Genomic DNA, 16,076 nt, shown 5'->3' with positions numbered 1-16,076 from the left:
AGTCCAAATTTTAGATTTTTGGTTCTAACCGTCGTGTCTTTGTGAGACTCAGAGTAGGTGAACGAATGATCTCCGCATGCGTGGTTCCCACCGTGAAGCATGGAAGAGGAGGTGTGATGGTGTGGGGATGCTTTGCTGGTGACACCGTCGTGATTTATTTAGAGTTCAAGGCACACTTAACATGGCTACCACAGCATATGGGGCGGCAGGTAGCCTAGTGGTTAGAGCGTTGGGCCAGTACCTGAAAGGTTGCTAGATCAAATCCCCGAGTTGACAAGGTTAAAATCTGTCGTTCTGCCCCTGAACAAGGCAGTTAACCCACTGTTTCTAGGGCGTCATTGTAAATAAGAATTGTTCTTAACTGACTTGCCTAGTTAGATAAAGGTTAAATATAAAAATTCTGAAGTGATATTCCATCCCATCTGGTTTCCATCATTTGTTTTTCAACTAGAAATTTACCCAACACACTTCCAGGCTGTGTAAGGGCTATTTGGCCAAGAAGGAGAGTGATAGAGTAAAGAGGTTGGCTACTTTGAAGAATTTGTTTAACACTTTTTTTGGTTACTACATGATTCCATATGTGTTATTTCATATTGTTAATCTCTTCACTGGTATTCTACAATGTAGAAAATAGTAAAAATAAAGAAAAACTCATAGTGGTGTCCAAACTTTTGACTGGTATTCTATATACTTTATACTTTATTTTATACTTTATTTATGCCACTCCGACATTGCTCGATATAATATTTATATATTTTTTAATTCCATTATTTTACTTTTAGATTTGTGTGTATTGTTGTGAATCGTTTTTAGATCCAACAGCACCGTTAGATACTACTGCAATGTTGGAGCTAGGAACACAAGCATTTCGCTACACCCGCAATAACATCTGTTAAATATGTGTATGTGACCAATAACATCTGCTAAATATGTGTATGTGACCAATAACATCTGTTAAATATGTGACCAATAACATCTGTTAAATATGTGTATGGACCAATAACATCTGTTAAATATGTGACCAATAACATCTGTTAAATATGTGTATGTGACCAATAATAGTTTATTTGATTTTATGTTTTCAACGACAGGAAATGGGAGACTAGTCAGGATCGAGGCAAAGATGAACAGAGCAAAGTACAGAGAGATCCTTGATGAAAACCTGCTCCACAGCGCTAAGGAACTCAGACTGGGTCAAAGGTTCACCTTCCTACAGGACAACGACCCTGAGCACACAGCCAAGACAACGCAGGAGTGTCTTCGGGACAAGTCTCTGAATGTCCTTGAGTGGCCCAGCCAGAGACCGGACTTGAACCCGATCGGACATCGATGAGGTTCAACGGCGGTTGGCATCCAATGTGAAGAACATACGCACATTCAGGTACTTTCCCGCAGGTGCTGGAGTTGTAGACAAACTCAGAGAAAACACAAACACAAACCTGCGCCGACAGAGATGGCCGCCTCGCTTCGCCTTCTCATCCATATATTTATATTTAGATATTCTTATTCATTCCTTTACACTTGTGTGTATAGGTAAGGAATACCTAGGATAGGATAAAGTAATCCTTCTAACCCCCCCCTCCCCCTTAAAAGAGTTAGATGCACTATTGTAAAGTGGTTGTTCCACTGGATATCATAAGGTGAATGCACCAATTTGTAAGTCGCTCTGGATAAGAGCGTCTGCTAAATGACTTAAATGTAAATGTAAATGTTGTGAAATTGTTAGATTACTTGTTAGATATTRCTGCGTGGTCGGAACTAGAAGCACTAGCATTTGACTACACTCGCATTAACATCTGCTAACATCTGCTCATGCTCCTAGGTGATATTTATTTAACATTTAGACCCTTAGTTCTTCATCCATATCCCAAGTGGCGGGTGGAAGGTCCTATACATAGGGGAAGTACTCAGTGACATCACTTCCTGAAACAGGCAAAAAAAAAAAATGTATAGCATAGTTTCACAATATTATCATTCAATGTATCAAAATATATGATCATACACAGGGAATGTGATGAATATTTACAGTAATATACACTTAGGTTGGAGTCATTAAAACACGTTTTTCAACCACTCCTCAAATGATGTACACCTTAGCCAATGATGAATCGAGTCATGCTTCCTCGGTAGTGGAATAAAGACAATTAACACTTAAATGTTGTAAATAAATGCTGTGTGCAAATACTGGAGTGATCTATTATTATAATAAAATTGTTCATAGACCAATTTTTGATACTGCATTCACGTGTAAAGGCTGCAAGTACACTGAATTTTAGTCGTTGAACTGAATGCAGACGGAAGTCTTTGTATAGACACCTTTTCGATTACATGAAAAATACGTATTTTCTACGACCTGAAAAATACGTCTTTTCAACTTTTACTTTCAACCGAATCTGAATGTAGATTGGACGTCGGGCATAGTCGTCTTTTAAACGACATTTCGTTAGGTGGGAAAGCATTAGCTTTGGTGAGAGGGGGAGCTAATGCAAGTCTTTAAATTCTCTGTAAATGGTTACTCACACAAGTGTGGCTCAGAACTACAGTACTGCTACACTTCACCCCCATTTAACCTCCACCCCGTAGAGACAGATCACAGTCATTTCACCATTGTGACCAACTGGGGCTTCAAAACCTGAGTCTCCTGCTATTCACATGACTGTTAGCCCACTGAGCTAAAGACAGTCTTCAGCACCGCAKACAAGGGATACTCATCATCATCATCATCATCATTCATAGCTCCGAACCACCAGTCATACGAGTGTCTGCTAAATTGAATATTGTAGCGACCTCATTCGGACTTCTTGGCGTTAACGGTTAATTAAGGTGTTGGCTTGACAGTTGCTGGACCTGGGACGAGTCAGGGGAGGCTGTTGAGGGGAGGAGGACGGCTCATAATAATGGCTGGAATGGAGCTAATGGAATGGCATCAAACACATGGAAACCATGGAAACCATGTGTTTGATGTATTTGATACCATTCCACCTATTCCACTCCAGCCATTACCACGAGCCCCAGTTAAGGTGCCACCAACCTCCTCTGGTACGAGCCCCAGTTAAGGTGCCACCAACCTCCTCTGGTACGAGCCCCAGTTAAGGTGCCACCAACCTCCTCTGGTACGANGTTAAGGTGCCACCAACCTCCTCTGGTACGAGCCCCAGTTAAGGTGCCACCAACCACCTCTGGTACGAGCCCCAGTTAAGGTGCCACCAACCTCCTCTGGTACGAGCCCCAGTTAAGGTGCTACCAACCTCCTCTGGTACGAGCCCCAGTTAAGGTGCCACCAACCTCCTCTGGTACGAGTCCCAGTGGGGCTACCCCCTGAGTTTGCTGCAATGCTTTTGTAAGAGAAAAATATAACCAAATTATGTTGTTAATTTCCTTATAATAGTTAGACACAATGCATAGATACATTTCATATAAATAGTCTATAATTTGCAGTGGTGTAAAGTACTTAAGTAAAAATACTTGAAAGTAGCACTTAAGGAGTTGTACTTTACTATTTATATTTTTTTGACAACTTTTGCTTTTACTTCACTACATTCCTAAAGAAAAATAATGTACTTTTTACGACATACATTTTCCCTGACACCCAAAAGTACTAGTTACATTTTGAATGCTTAGCAGGACAGGAAAATGGTCCAATTAACACACTAATCAAGAKAACATCCCAAAATGCAACTGCCTCTGATCTGGCGGACTCACTAAACACAAATGCTTCGTTTGTAAATTATGTCTGAGTGTTGGTGTGCCCCTGGCTATCCATTCGTAAAAAATAAAAATAAAATGGTGCCGTCTCGTTTGCTTAATATAAAGGAATTTGAAATTATTCATGCTTTTACTTTTAATACTTAAGAATATTTTAGCAATTAAATTTAAATTTTGATACTTAAAAATCAAATCAAATGTTATTTGTCACATACACATGTTTAGCAGATGTTATTGCGGGTGTAGCGAAAATATACAGTACGTATTATTAAATACTTTTTGACTTTTACTCAAGTAGTATTGTACTGGGTGACTTTCCCTTTTATTTTCATGTTCTATTAAGTATGACAACTGGGTACTTTTTCCACCACTGATAATTTGATATTATGGTTTGGCCAAGTCCGTCGACATCGAGAAAAAAGAATTATAGGCCTAGTAGAACTACAATTCCCATGTATATCTGCATGTAAAGCGCATGTGCGCCTGGTCCATTTCCCGGTCCGACCTTCTCATATAAATACGCAGGGTTACTAGACAAGAGTTCGTCAGAAAATACGAACCCAATGATTCCTATATGTCCAGTGGTCTCCTTCACCTATGGTGAGTTAACGTTAATAAAAATGATTAAATAGGTAACAAGATTATCAATTAATAATTTATAACATTTACGGGGAACGCTGGGGTTGGTCGGTGTGTCCTTGAGGTGCTCTTTCTGCCTGTTTTACGCCTCTGCAGTGCACTGTATGCGGGGGTCTTGCTTCAAACAGTAGCTAGCTAGCTAACCAGCGCTAGCCCACCGTTCACCCTCGATGTATCTGTCCCTTTTCTGCAGTGCCCAGCCGGCTTGGTGAAGATGCCAAAATGGCTACTGGCAACTACTTTGGATTTACCCACGGTGGTGCTGCACAGTACAGGTAGGATATGACTCCTTGGAATTGGAAATATGCGATCCTTCACCGCGGGAGCCCAATTTAAAGGACGGTCGGTGCTATCAGGGATCCTTGGGACCTTCACTAGCCTTAACAATAACCCTTAACTAACCAATAAAACAAATATATATACTTCAATGGTGGTGGTGGTGGGGGGGACACGTCCCAAGGATTCCGGACCTTTAAAGGATCCCCCAGAGGAAGTTGTGGCCTCTACTTTGCTGTAATATCCTGTCCTCGATGGGAAATTCACGTTTAGGTTCCACCTCCGATATAATTTGAAGGTTACTTATACATATTCAATAAATGGTTGTGGGAATTTACACATGGAGTTAATAATCAATCAATAAAATGTTATAAAGCCCCTTTTTACATCAGCCGATGTCACAGTGCTATCCTATGCAGATGTAGAAGCATGGTGGCTAGGAATAAACATCAACAAATAGGGCACTGACAGCTGTCAGTGTAGCTAGCATGGTAACATTAGCAAACTAGCTATCTTGCTAACCATATCGAGTTAGCGAATCAAATTAAAGTTTATTTGTGTAGACCTTACAGTGAAATGCTTACTTTACAGGCCCTTACCAACAGTGCGATTTTTAAGTAAACAAAAGAAAAGAAAAAGGTATTAGGTGAACGACATAAGTAAAGAAATAAAAGCAACTGTAAAAAGACAGTGAAAAATAACATTATAGCCTCCCTACTGTTATCTGTTGCTGTTTTTTATTTTTGTATTTTTTTTTACTACACAGCATTCACAAGATTAGGTTCTGGAACTGATTGGTTCTGGAGCTGATTGGTTCTGGAGCTGGATTTGTTAAGTCTCTTTTTGGTTAAACGTCATCACCGATTGGAAACTACTGGCGTATATTTTGAATTTGCCATCTATTATCTCAAGTTTTGTCATCTTCCATAAATTGGGGCTGTGAATCTGCCAGTTTATGCTTGATCCAGAAATATGGTCTGGGGCTTCGTCTGGAGGGTGTGAGCAGAGCATGCAGATGCCAAATTGATCTCCATACCCCAAATTTTGTGACAATGCAGAGGGCGCTCTTTTAGCTTTGACATGATTGGTTGATGGTAGGTGGGGTGGTGGGGGTGGCAGTTCCAGTATAAACACTCAGGTCATTAACAACCGCTCTGCTCAGTATAAATGACCTGACTTCTGTAGATACAGATTGACCATGAAGAGCCTTCAACTTTCTGATTTAACAAACAATGGCATGCTGGTCGGCGGTAACATTCAAATATAACGCAGTCCTGAAACTAAATGCAGCTAGGCTGGAAAAATACATTTTATTTTATTTATTTAACCTTTTTAACTAGGCAAGTCAGTTAAGAACACATTCTTATTTACAATGACGGCCTACCAAAAGGCCTCCTGCGGGGACGGGGGATAAAAAATAAATATAGGATAAAACATGCATCACGACAAGATAGACAACACTACATAAAGAGAGACCTAAGACGACAACATAGCATGGCAGCAGGGCACATGGCAGCAGGGCACATGGCAGCACAGCACGGTACAAACCATTATTGTGTACAGACAACAGCACAAAGGGCAAGAAGGTAGAGACAACAATACATCACGCAAAGTAGCCACAACTGTCAGTAAGAGTGTCCATGATTGAGTCTTTGAATGAAGAGATKGAGATAAAACWGTCCAGTTTGAGTGTTTGCAGCTCGTTCCAGTCGCTAGCTRCAGMGAACTGAAAAGRCGMGYGACCCAGGGATGTGTGTGCTTTGAGGACCTTTAACAGAATGTGACTGGCAGAACGGGTGTTGTATGTGAAGGATGAGGGCTGCAGTAGATATCTCAGATAAGGGGGAGTGAAGCCTGAGGGTTTTATAAATAAGCATCAACCGGTGGGTCTTACGACGGGTATACAGAGATGACCAGTTTACAGAGGAGTATAGAGTGCAGTGATGTGTCCTATAAGGAGCATTGGTGGCAAATCTGATGGCTGAACGGTAAAGAACATCTAGCCGCTCAAGAGCACCCTTACCTGCCGATCTATAAATTACGTCTTTGTAATCTAGCATGGGTAGGATGGTCATCTGAATCGGGGTTAGTTTGGCAGCTGGGTTGAAAGAGGAGCGATTACGATAGAGGGAACCAAGTCTAGATTTAACTTTAGCCTGCATCTTTGATATGTGCTGAGAGAAGGACAGTGTACCGTCTAGCCATACTCCCAAGKACTTGTATGAGGTGACTACCTCAAGCTCTAAACCCTCAGAGGTAGTAATMACACCTGTGGGAAGAGGGGCATTCTTCTTACCAAACCACATGTCCTTTTGTTTTGGAGGTGTTCAGAACAAGGCTAAGGGCAGAGAAAGCTTGTTGGAGACTAAGAAAGCTTTGTAGAGCATTTAACACAAAATCCGGGGAGGGGCCAGCTTAGTATAAGACTATCTTCTGCATATACAGTTGAAGTCGGAAGTTCACATACTCCTTAGCCAAATGCATTTAAACTCAGTTTTTCACAATTCTTGACATTTATTTCTAGTAAAAATTCCCTGTCTTAGGTCAATTAGGATCACCACTTTATTTTAAGAATGTGAAATGTCAGAATAATAGTAGAGAGAATGATTTATTTCAGCTTTTATTTCTTTCATCACATTAGCAGTGAGTCAGAAGTTTACATACACTCAATTAGTATTTGGGAGCATTGCCTTTAAATTGTTTAACTTTCGTCAAACGTTTTGCGCAGCCTTCCACACATTTCCCAGAATAAGTTGGGTGAATTTTGRCCCATTCCTCCTGACAGAGCTGGTGTAACTGAGTCAGGTTTGTAGGCCTCCTTGCTCGCACACACTTTTTCAGTTCTGCCTCCTTTGTTCTATAGGATTGAGGTCAGGGCTTTATGATGGGCACTCCAATACCTTGACTTTGTCATGCACACAGTAGATGTCCTAACCGACTTGCCAAAACTATAGTTTGTTAACAAGAAATTTGTGGAGTGGTTGAAAAAYGAGTTTTRATGACTGGATGTAAACTTCCAACTTCAACTGTAAATGGWTGAGAGGTTCCTACTGCCTGAGCTATGTTGATGTAAATTGAGAAGAGTGTGGGGCCTAGGATCGAGCCTTGGTGTACTCCCTTGTTGACAGGCAGTGGCTGAGACGACATATGTTCTGACTTTATACACTGCACTCTTTGAGAGAGGTAGTTAGCATACCAGGCCAAAGACTCCTCAGAGACACCAATACTYCTTAACCGGCMCACAAGAATGGAATAGTCCTCCGTATCRAATGCTTTGGCCAAGTCCAATAAAAATAGCATCACAACATTGCTTAGAATCAAGGGCAATGGTGACATCATTGAGGACCTTTAAAGTTGCAGTGACACATCMACAACCTGAGTGGAAACCTTCATTACTCKAGACCACCGGTGTGATGGTAATACGKTCACCGCATCAGCCCTAATGACAGCCCACTTGKAGTTTGCYAAAAAGGCACCTATAGTACTCTCAGACAAGATTCTCTGGTCTGATGAAACCAAAATTAAACTGTTTGGCCTAAATGCCAAGCGTCACATCTGGAGGAAACCTGTCACCATCCCTACGGGGAAGCATGGTGGTGGCAGCATCATGCTGTGGGGATGTTTTTCAGCGGCAGGAACTGGGAGACTAGTCCGGCTCGAGGGAAAGATGAACAGAGCAAAGTACAGAGAGATCCTTGATGAAAACCTGCTCCAGAGCGCTCAGGACCTCAGACTGGGTGAAGGTTCACCTTCCAACAGAACAACAACCCTAAGCTCACAGCCAAGAACGCACTGGAGTGGCTTCGGGACATGTCTCTGAATGTCCTTGAGTTGCCCAGCTAGAGCCCGGACTTGAACCTGATCAACCATCTCTGGATAGACCTGAAAATAGCTGTGCAGCGACGCTCCCCATCCAACCTGACAGAGCTTGAGAGGATCTGCAGAGAAGAACGGGAGAAACTCTCCAAATACAGGTGTACCAAGCCTGTAGTGTCATTCCCAAGAAGACTCAAGACTGTAATCACTGCCAAAAGTATTGACTAAAGTGTCTGAATACTTATGTAATATTTCAGTTTTTTATTTTCAAAAAATGTATAAACCTGTTTTTGCTTTTTCATTGAGATATTATGTGTTAGTTGACAAGGAGGGGGGAACTTAAATACATTGTAGAATAAGGCTGTAACGTAACAAAATGTCAAGGGGTCTGAATACTTTCCGAATGTACTGTCTTTGTGTTATTTTGCAATGACTGAGTTATTTAATTTGTATGAATCTTTTTTTAAATTGCATTTCTTCCACTTTCACATTTTATTTGTTGTAGATTTGTTGACACACAATGATAGTTTTAAATCTGACTTTATAACACCAATGTCAAATCGAAGGGGTTTGAATACTTTTGCAAGACACTGTATCTTGCTGTCACCTATCGTACACAAACCTCCAAAAGCACAGCTAATCTAGAGTCCAGAGGTGTGGATTTCTCTTCTGATGCTCTCTGGTCTTGTCAGAAGAGCTGTGGAGACGACCGGTGATGGTTCTGATGCTCTCTGGTCTTGTCAGAAGAGCTGTGGTTTTGGACTCCCTGAATGTCACTGACTGGGGTTCCCCGAGAAGGCATTTTGGTATCAGACATTATTCCAGCACATTTTCTGTGTATCAGCCTACAATTCATTTGAAATGGTCTGCTGTGCACAGTGAGTGATTTTTGTTTTCCACTGTTTGTGTCAACGTCTACTGCAGAAGTCATTTATTTAACCAGGAAGTTCAAAAGGAAATAGTCTACTAGAACACAGCTGTAGGAGGCTACCCAATATTTCTATCCAAAACAACTTAGGTCGACAACCTAGATGGCTGTTGTCGTACCAAGAGGATTGTGCCGTTTAACCCCATTTAAAACACAACAGTATTTACGAGAAACCGTTATAGGCCTATTTAGTTTGTAACGTTTAATGACATTTTAGTTGTGGGGTGCTGTTTTTAAATGTTTTTTTCAGGGCAGTTCTCCTGTGTCTCTGTCTGTCTGTGTTTTTGAAAGCACGTTTCCTGTAGCAGCAGCTTAGAGCTCATTGATRGAAAGCCAAGACTATTCTTCATGGCATTAACAGGCAGAGCATGGTGGCTCTTTCTGCCTTGTCAGCTCGCTGGCCACTGGACAAAATGGCATCGCCCCCCTCCCACCTCCCTCTATTGTCAGAGACCAATGGTGTGAAATCATCCGTAAGGAAATGAATGGGACAACGGTACACCATATCTTCAGTGATTAATTTGTGTAGAAAACTTTATTTTAATAACTTTTAAATGACACAAATCACTAATTTTAAACATTTATCAATTTTTCCCAGATATATTAAACCAGAAAAGGGAATGTGCTCCTGTTTTTCTTACTGAGTCGTCTGGTTTTAAAGATGAGGAATTGGCACCAAAACTACTTTTGAATAATCTGAGTGCGCATGTTTCTCGACAGAATTCTACTCTACCGTTGAGGAATGGTCTGTTATGATATCTGGTTCATATATGACTAAAATGCTGCCTATGCTACTACATGTTTCTGCTGCTTTGCAGTTGGCTGTTTTGGGATCAGGCATAACTGAAACGTCAGATTTTTATACAAAATCTACCTCTTGTTATGTATTATATTTTTTTWATTATTTGACATGTGATTTTAAGATCCCCATTTTAGATGTTGCTAAAGCAGTGGGTACTCTTCCTGGGGTGAAACATGACATAATACAGAACATTAATAGATGACGACAGATCTACACAGAGCTCCAACGGTATTGGGACAGTAACCCCTCATGTGTTGTGGCTCTGTACTGCAGCACTTTGGATTTGAAATGATACAATGACTGAGGTTTAAGTGCAGACGGTCAGCTTTTAATTTGAGGGTATTTTCATATCAGCTGAGCTGTTTAGAAAATTACAGCTCTTCTCCCTATTTTAGGTGGAGTAAAACGTTTAGTGTTTGGTCACATTTCATAGCAATCGCTTGACTACATCAAGCTTGTGAGTACAAATTTGCTGTTTTTGTTTTGGTAATATTTCAGGTAATTATTTTGCACCAATCGAAATAAATAGTTGATATTGTGTCACTTTTTTAAAATTGTAAATAAGAATATAATATATTTCTAAACACTACATTTTAAAGTGGCTGCTACCATGATTACCGATAATCCGGGACTGAATCGTGAATACCGAGTGAAGAAAGTTAGACGCACATATCATATCCCAAAGACATGTTAACCTCTCACCATTTACAGTAACAGAAATCCAATCCATGTATATTTGTTAGATGTATGATATTTGTGCCTCTAACGTTCTCACTAAATCAACTTAACTCCGAGCAATCCAATCTTACAGGGATGTTGGGGAATGCTGTGTCTCTTTTTTTGTTTTTGTTTTTACAGACACTCGACTGCTATTCAACCAGATTTTCCATATGGATCGAACTGTGGCTTCTGGTAAGGGTAACTCACTGCTAACTCTAGCAGGCTTGTAACTGCATGTCGCTCATGGCTAGTCGAACACTGAACTTGTCATTGCGGGAAAAGCTGAAACATCAATCAATGGTCGAGTCAGTTCCACTTTTATTTTGTATTTTTTGCGGCAACATTTTTAAATGTTTTATTTATTTATTTATTTAAATATTTTTTATTCAGCAGGTTATGTTGTGAAATAGGATTTTAGAAACGCTGTCTTTTATTACTTATTGTCACGACCACAAGCACCTTTCCCCCCCACTCCTATTGATACATTTAGTTTTATTAAGTCAGTTGCATTGTGGGAAGTTAAAAATAATTTTGTGATTTTAATCTTTTTTTCTTTTTTTAACAAACATTTAATTTAATAAAAATATTTAATCAGTTATCTTCCTCAAATGATAGGGATGATGAGGGAATCTTTGCGAGATGGAGGGAATCTGATTTTATTGGTCCTTAGAATAGAAATTTACCTGGCTAAAAGGTGAGCCACTTTGATATGACCGGTTATCCCGAGTTGAACTCTGAGTTGACCAACGTTTTTGCTCTGTCACTATGGGTTCTTGTCGGGCCGACTCTTTTCTCTGTATATATCAATGATGTCGCTCTTGATCCACCTCTACGCAGACAACACCATTCTGTATACATCTGGCCCTTCTTTCCACACTTAACTAACCTCCAGATGAGCTTCAACACCATACAACACTCCTTCCGTGGCCTCCAACTGCTCTTAAATGCTTGTAAAACTAAATGCATGCTCTTCAACCGATCGTTGCCCGCACCCGACCGTCCGACTAGCATCACTACTCTGGACGGTTCTGACTTAGAATATGTGGACAACTACAAATACCTAGGTGTCTGGTTACTGTAAACTCTTCTTCCAGACTTGCATTTTTAAGCATCTCCAATCCAAAATTAAATCTAGAATCTGCTTCCTATTTCGCAACAAAGCCTCCTTCACTCATGCTGCCAAACATACCCTCGTAAAACTGACCATCCTACCGATCCTTTACAAAATAGCCTACAACACTACTCAGCAAATTGGATGTAGTCTATCACAGTGCCATCCGTTTTGTCACCAAAGCCCCATATACCACCCACCACTGCGACCTGTATGCTCTCGTTGGCTGGTCCTCACTACATATCCGTCACCAAACCCACTGGCTCCAGGTCATCTACAAGTCTTTGCTAGATAAAGCTCTGCCTTATTCAGCTCACTGGTCACCATAGCAACACCCACCCGTAGCACGCGCTCCAGCAGGTATATCTCACTGGTCACCCCCAAAGCCAACACCTCCTTTGGCTGCCTTTCCTTCCAGTTCTCTGCTGCCAGTGACTGGAACGAATTGCAAAAATCACTGAAGTTGGAGACTTATATCTCCCTCACTAACTTTAAGCATCGGCTGTCAGAGCAGCTTACCGGTTGGTGTAGCTGTACACAGCCCATCTGTAAATAGCCCATCCAACCAACTACCTACCTCATCCCCATATTTGTTTTTGTTTTTCTGCTCTTTTGCACCCCAGTATTTCTACTTGAACATCCTCATCTGCTCATCTATCACTCATCTATCTATCACAGTGTTAATCTGCTGAATTGTAATTACTTTGCTACTATTGGCCTTTTTATTGCCTTACCTCCTTACTTCATTTGCACACACTGTACATAAATAGAAACATCTTTGTTTGTTTGTGTAACTCTGTTGTTTTTGTCGCTTTGCTTTATCTTGGCCAGGTCGCAGTTGTAAAGGAGAACTTGTTCTCAACTGGCCTACCTGGTGAAAAAATAAAAAATGAATTGTGTGTAGATTGAGGGAGGGGGGGGGGTAATTTTGATCCATTGGCTTCAGAATGTGAAGGAATACTTTATGAATACATGAGGTATTTCGCGTCAAAGCTGTGTACATACCGTCACAAGCAAACACCAAGGCGGCTCTCGGCAAACTGTAAAAGGGTCATTAGCTAGCAAGAATCCTCTCACCCAGAGCCGTCTTTGTCACGGGTGACGTTAACCAWGCACTTTTTTAAAAACAAACATCACCATGTATCACAATGTGCTAGACCATGTCGTTGTTCCACATTTTGTTGTTACAGAATTTAAAATATAATAAAATGAGTTTTTTTTTTTTACTGTCCCACACAATGTCGAAGTGGAATTTACGTTTTTCGACTTTATTTTATTTTTTACAAATGAATTTWAAAAAATGACGTCAGTAAGTATTCAAACWYTTTWTTTTATTTATTTTATTAAGTTCAGGAGTAAATTTTACAAACAAGTCCCATAATAAGTTGCATGGACTCACTGTGCAATAATAGTATTGAACTTTTTTAATTTTTTTTAATCACTACCTCATCTCCACATGCAATTATCTGTAAGGTCCCTCAGTCGAGCAGTGAATTTCAACCACAAAGACCAGGGAGGTTTTCCAATGCCTCGCAAGGAAGGGCACCTCTTAGTAGCAAACATTGAATTATCCCTTTGAGCGTGGTGAAGTTATTAATTACACTTTGGATGCTGTATCGATACACCCAGTCACTACAAAGACGTCCTTCCTAACTCAGTTGCCAGAGAGGAAGGGATTTCACCATGAGGCCAATGGTGACTTTAAAACAGAGTTTAATGGATATGATAGGAGAAAACTACAATGTTGTTGATCCATCCTCAGTTAACTCCACAATACTAACCTAATTGACAGAGTGAAAAGAAGGAAGCCTGTACAGAATACAAATATTCTGTGTGCAACAAGGCACCAAAGTAATACTGGAAGAAAAAAAAAAGTGAAGCAATTCACTTTTTGTTCTGAATACAAAGTGTTATGTTTGGGGGGAAAATCCAATACAACACGTTACTGAGTACCAGTGACCTTTCGGCAGGACAATAACCTAAAACACAAAGACAAATCTACACTGCAGTTGCTTACCAAGTCCAAGTTAGTTTTGACTTAAATCTACTTGAGAATCTATGGCAAGACCTGACTAGTTGTCTAGCAATGATCAACAACCAATTTGACAGAGCTTGAAGAATTTAAAAGATTAGTAGGCAACTGTTGCACAATCCAGGTGTGGAAAGCTCTTAGAGCCTTACCCAGAAAGACTCACAGCTGTAATCACTGCCAAAGGTACTTCTACAAAGTATTGACTTATGTAAATTAGATTTCTGTATTTAATTTTCAATATATTTATTGAAAGTTTTCGCTATCATTATGGGGTATTGTGTGTAGTTGGGTTAGAGAATCTATTTAATTCATTTTAAATTCAGGCTGTAATACAACAAGGTGGGATAAGTTAAGGGGTCTGAATACTTTCTGAAAGCTACTAATATCTGTGACGTGTAAAAAGCCATCCCCCACCCCCCACTTCGGACAATCAGTTCACGTATCTCTGTTCCTACAAGCAGCAACTTGAGGTAGCCCCCAACACACAGAAATGTTAGGCGCTGGACAGAGGAGGCAGACTTAATGCTGCAGGACTGTTTTTGAGAATACTGGTTGGAATATGTTCAAAGATTCATCCACCCAGGACTCCAGAACATCGTTAGTCACAGGCTTCATTAGGAAATGTGTTTTTATGTACTAGGGCTGATCCTATCCTCTAACGTAGGGCTGGGCGATATATCGAAATCATGTTTTGAGGGTGATATTCCTTTGCTTCTTCTGTGCTGTGTGCAATGATTATCATCATTTTCAATCACAATGATGATAATAACTAACAATCAATAGCTTTGACCAATCCCCGAGGTTTGTAAGACCATGGGATTAATAATAATAATTAGGCAAAGACTCAGCTTATGCAAAAGGTTTGTACAGGTTATTCACGAGAGCGCTCTAAAGTCAAGAATGCAAACAGTCTTTATAACACACACACACAAACAAGTTTAAATCTTAAGCTACGCCTTGCTCAGACAGTCGGGGTTTTTCCACTACACAGATACATTGTTTAATCTGCAACATGTTTCATAATTTTCTGCAAGCCTAACAGTTTCTCCCCTCCACGGGTGGAGACAGAATGTCCTGTAAGGAACACAGTAGTACAACTTGTCTGTCGATAGCTCCTCTTATCATTTGTTTCACACTTGCACCCTGCTTACGTACTAAACAGGAACAAATGGTCCTTGTTCTAATTCTGACTAAAACTACACACATCAGATTATAGTCTTATGATTCTAATACATTTCATAAAATTATATGGTTTCAGGGTGGAATATTTTAATCATTACCATTTAAGCATATAATTCCCTAATCATGGACGGGCTAACATGCTGTTCGCGATAGACTGAAGGGTATGGTCATAAAAATGTAACTATTTTACCTTGTTAGCTAGCAAATAGAGCCAAGTTGGCTGAACTTTAAATATAAAGATTAGCTGGCTACTCACATGGGTTTGTGCTTGAGAGATTGTTAATGTTCTTTTTAATGCCACAAGAAGTTAGTCATTATTAGTGGATGTGGTAAATTTAACAAAAACATTTGTTTTCATAGACTTCAAAGCTAGATCAGTGACTATTGCAACAACAAAAAACGGGTTAAACCTTTTTTATAAAATAATTAGTGGGTCTTATGGTTGTGGAAGGCTCATATTTAGCTTTATTTATATTTAGGTATAATTTCACAAGCCCTGAATTAGATTTATTGCGGAYCATTTGAAATTCAGTGTATTGGACCAGTTTGGAGAAAATGGTCATTGTGAATCACCCGTACATTTTGAGGAAATTGAGAAGATTTTTCGGTCATATTGCCCAGCCCTATGTTGCCCACAAAAACAACCCGGACAAACCCCAACCAAAAGCCCTGGATGAACAGAGATATCCGTACAACGCTGCGAGCCCGTACTGCAGCATTCAATGTCAGCAGAAATTAACGCTGATGACCTCCTTCAAAACCATTAGGGACGCATAAAGACAATAGACTCAAACTTGAATTGACGTTTAACAACACTCTCTCTACGCATCTGCAAGGACTACAGACCTATCACAGACTACAAAGA

At 40.2% G+C, this 16,076-nt stretch overlaps 1 protein-coding gene across 1 annotated transcript in view; it reads left to right on the top strand.

Annotated features, from left to right (window-relative positions):
- The first annotated feature begins 4,195 nt into the window (after nt 1–4,195).
- Nucleotides 4,196–16,076, top strand: part of LOC112070713 (zinc finger RNA-binding protein-like) — a 56,826-nt gene continuing 44,945 nt past the window's right edge. The window contains 3 exon segments of the mRNA XM_024138155.2: nt 4,196–4,305; nt 4,538–4,619; nt 11,025–11,078. Of these exon segments, the coding sequence (XP_023993923.1) occupies nt 4,269–4,305; nt 4,538–4,619; nt 11,025–11,078 (173 nt within the window). The 5' untranslated portion in view covers nt 4,196–4,268.

The sequence above is a fragment of the Salvelinus sp. IW2-2015 genome, unplaced genomic scaffold (assembly GCF_002910315.2).
Source record: "Salvelinus sp. IW2-2015 unplaced genomic scaffold, ASM291031v2 Un_scaffold1401, whole genome shotgun sequence".
Taxonomy (NCBI): Eukaryota; Metazoa; Chordata; class Actinopteri; order Salmoniformes; family Salmonidae; genus Salvelinus; species Salvelinus sp. IW2-2015.
The sequence above is the reverse complement of the archived record's forward strand: the minus strand, read 5'-3'. Positions and strand labels throughout refer to the sequence as shown.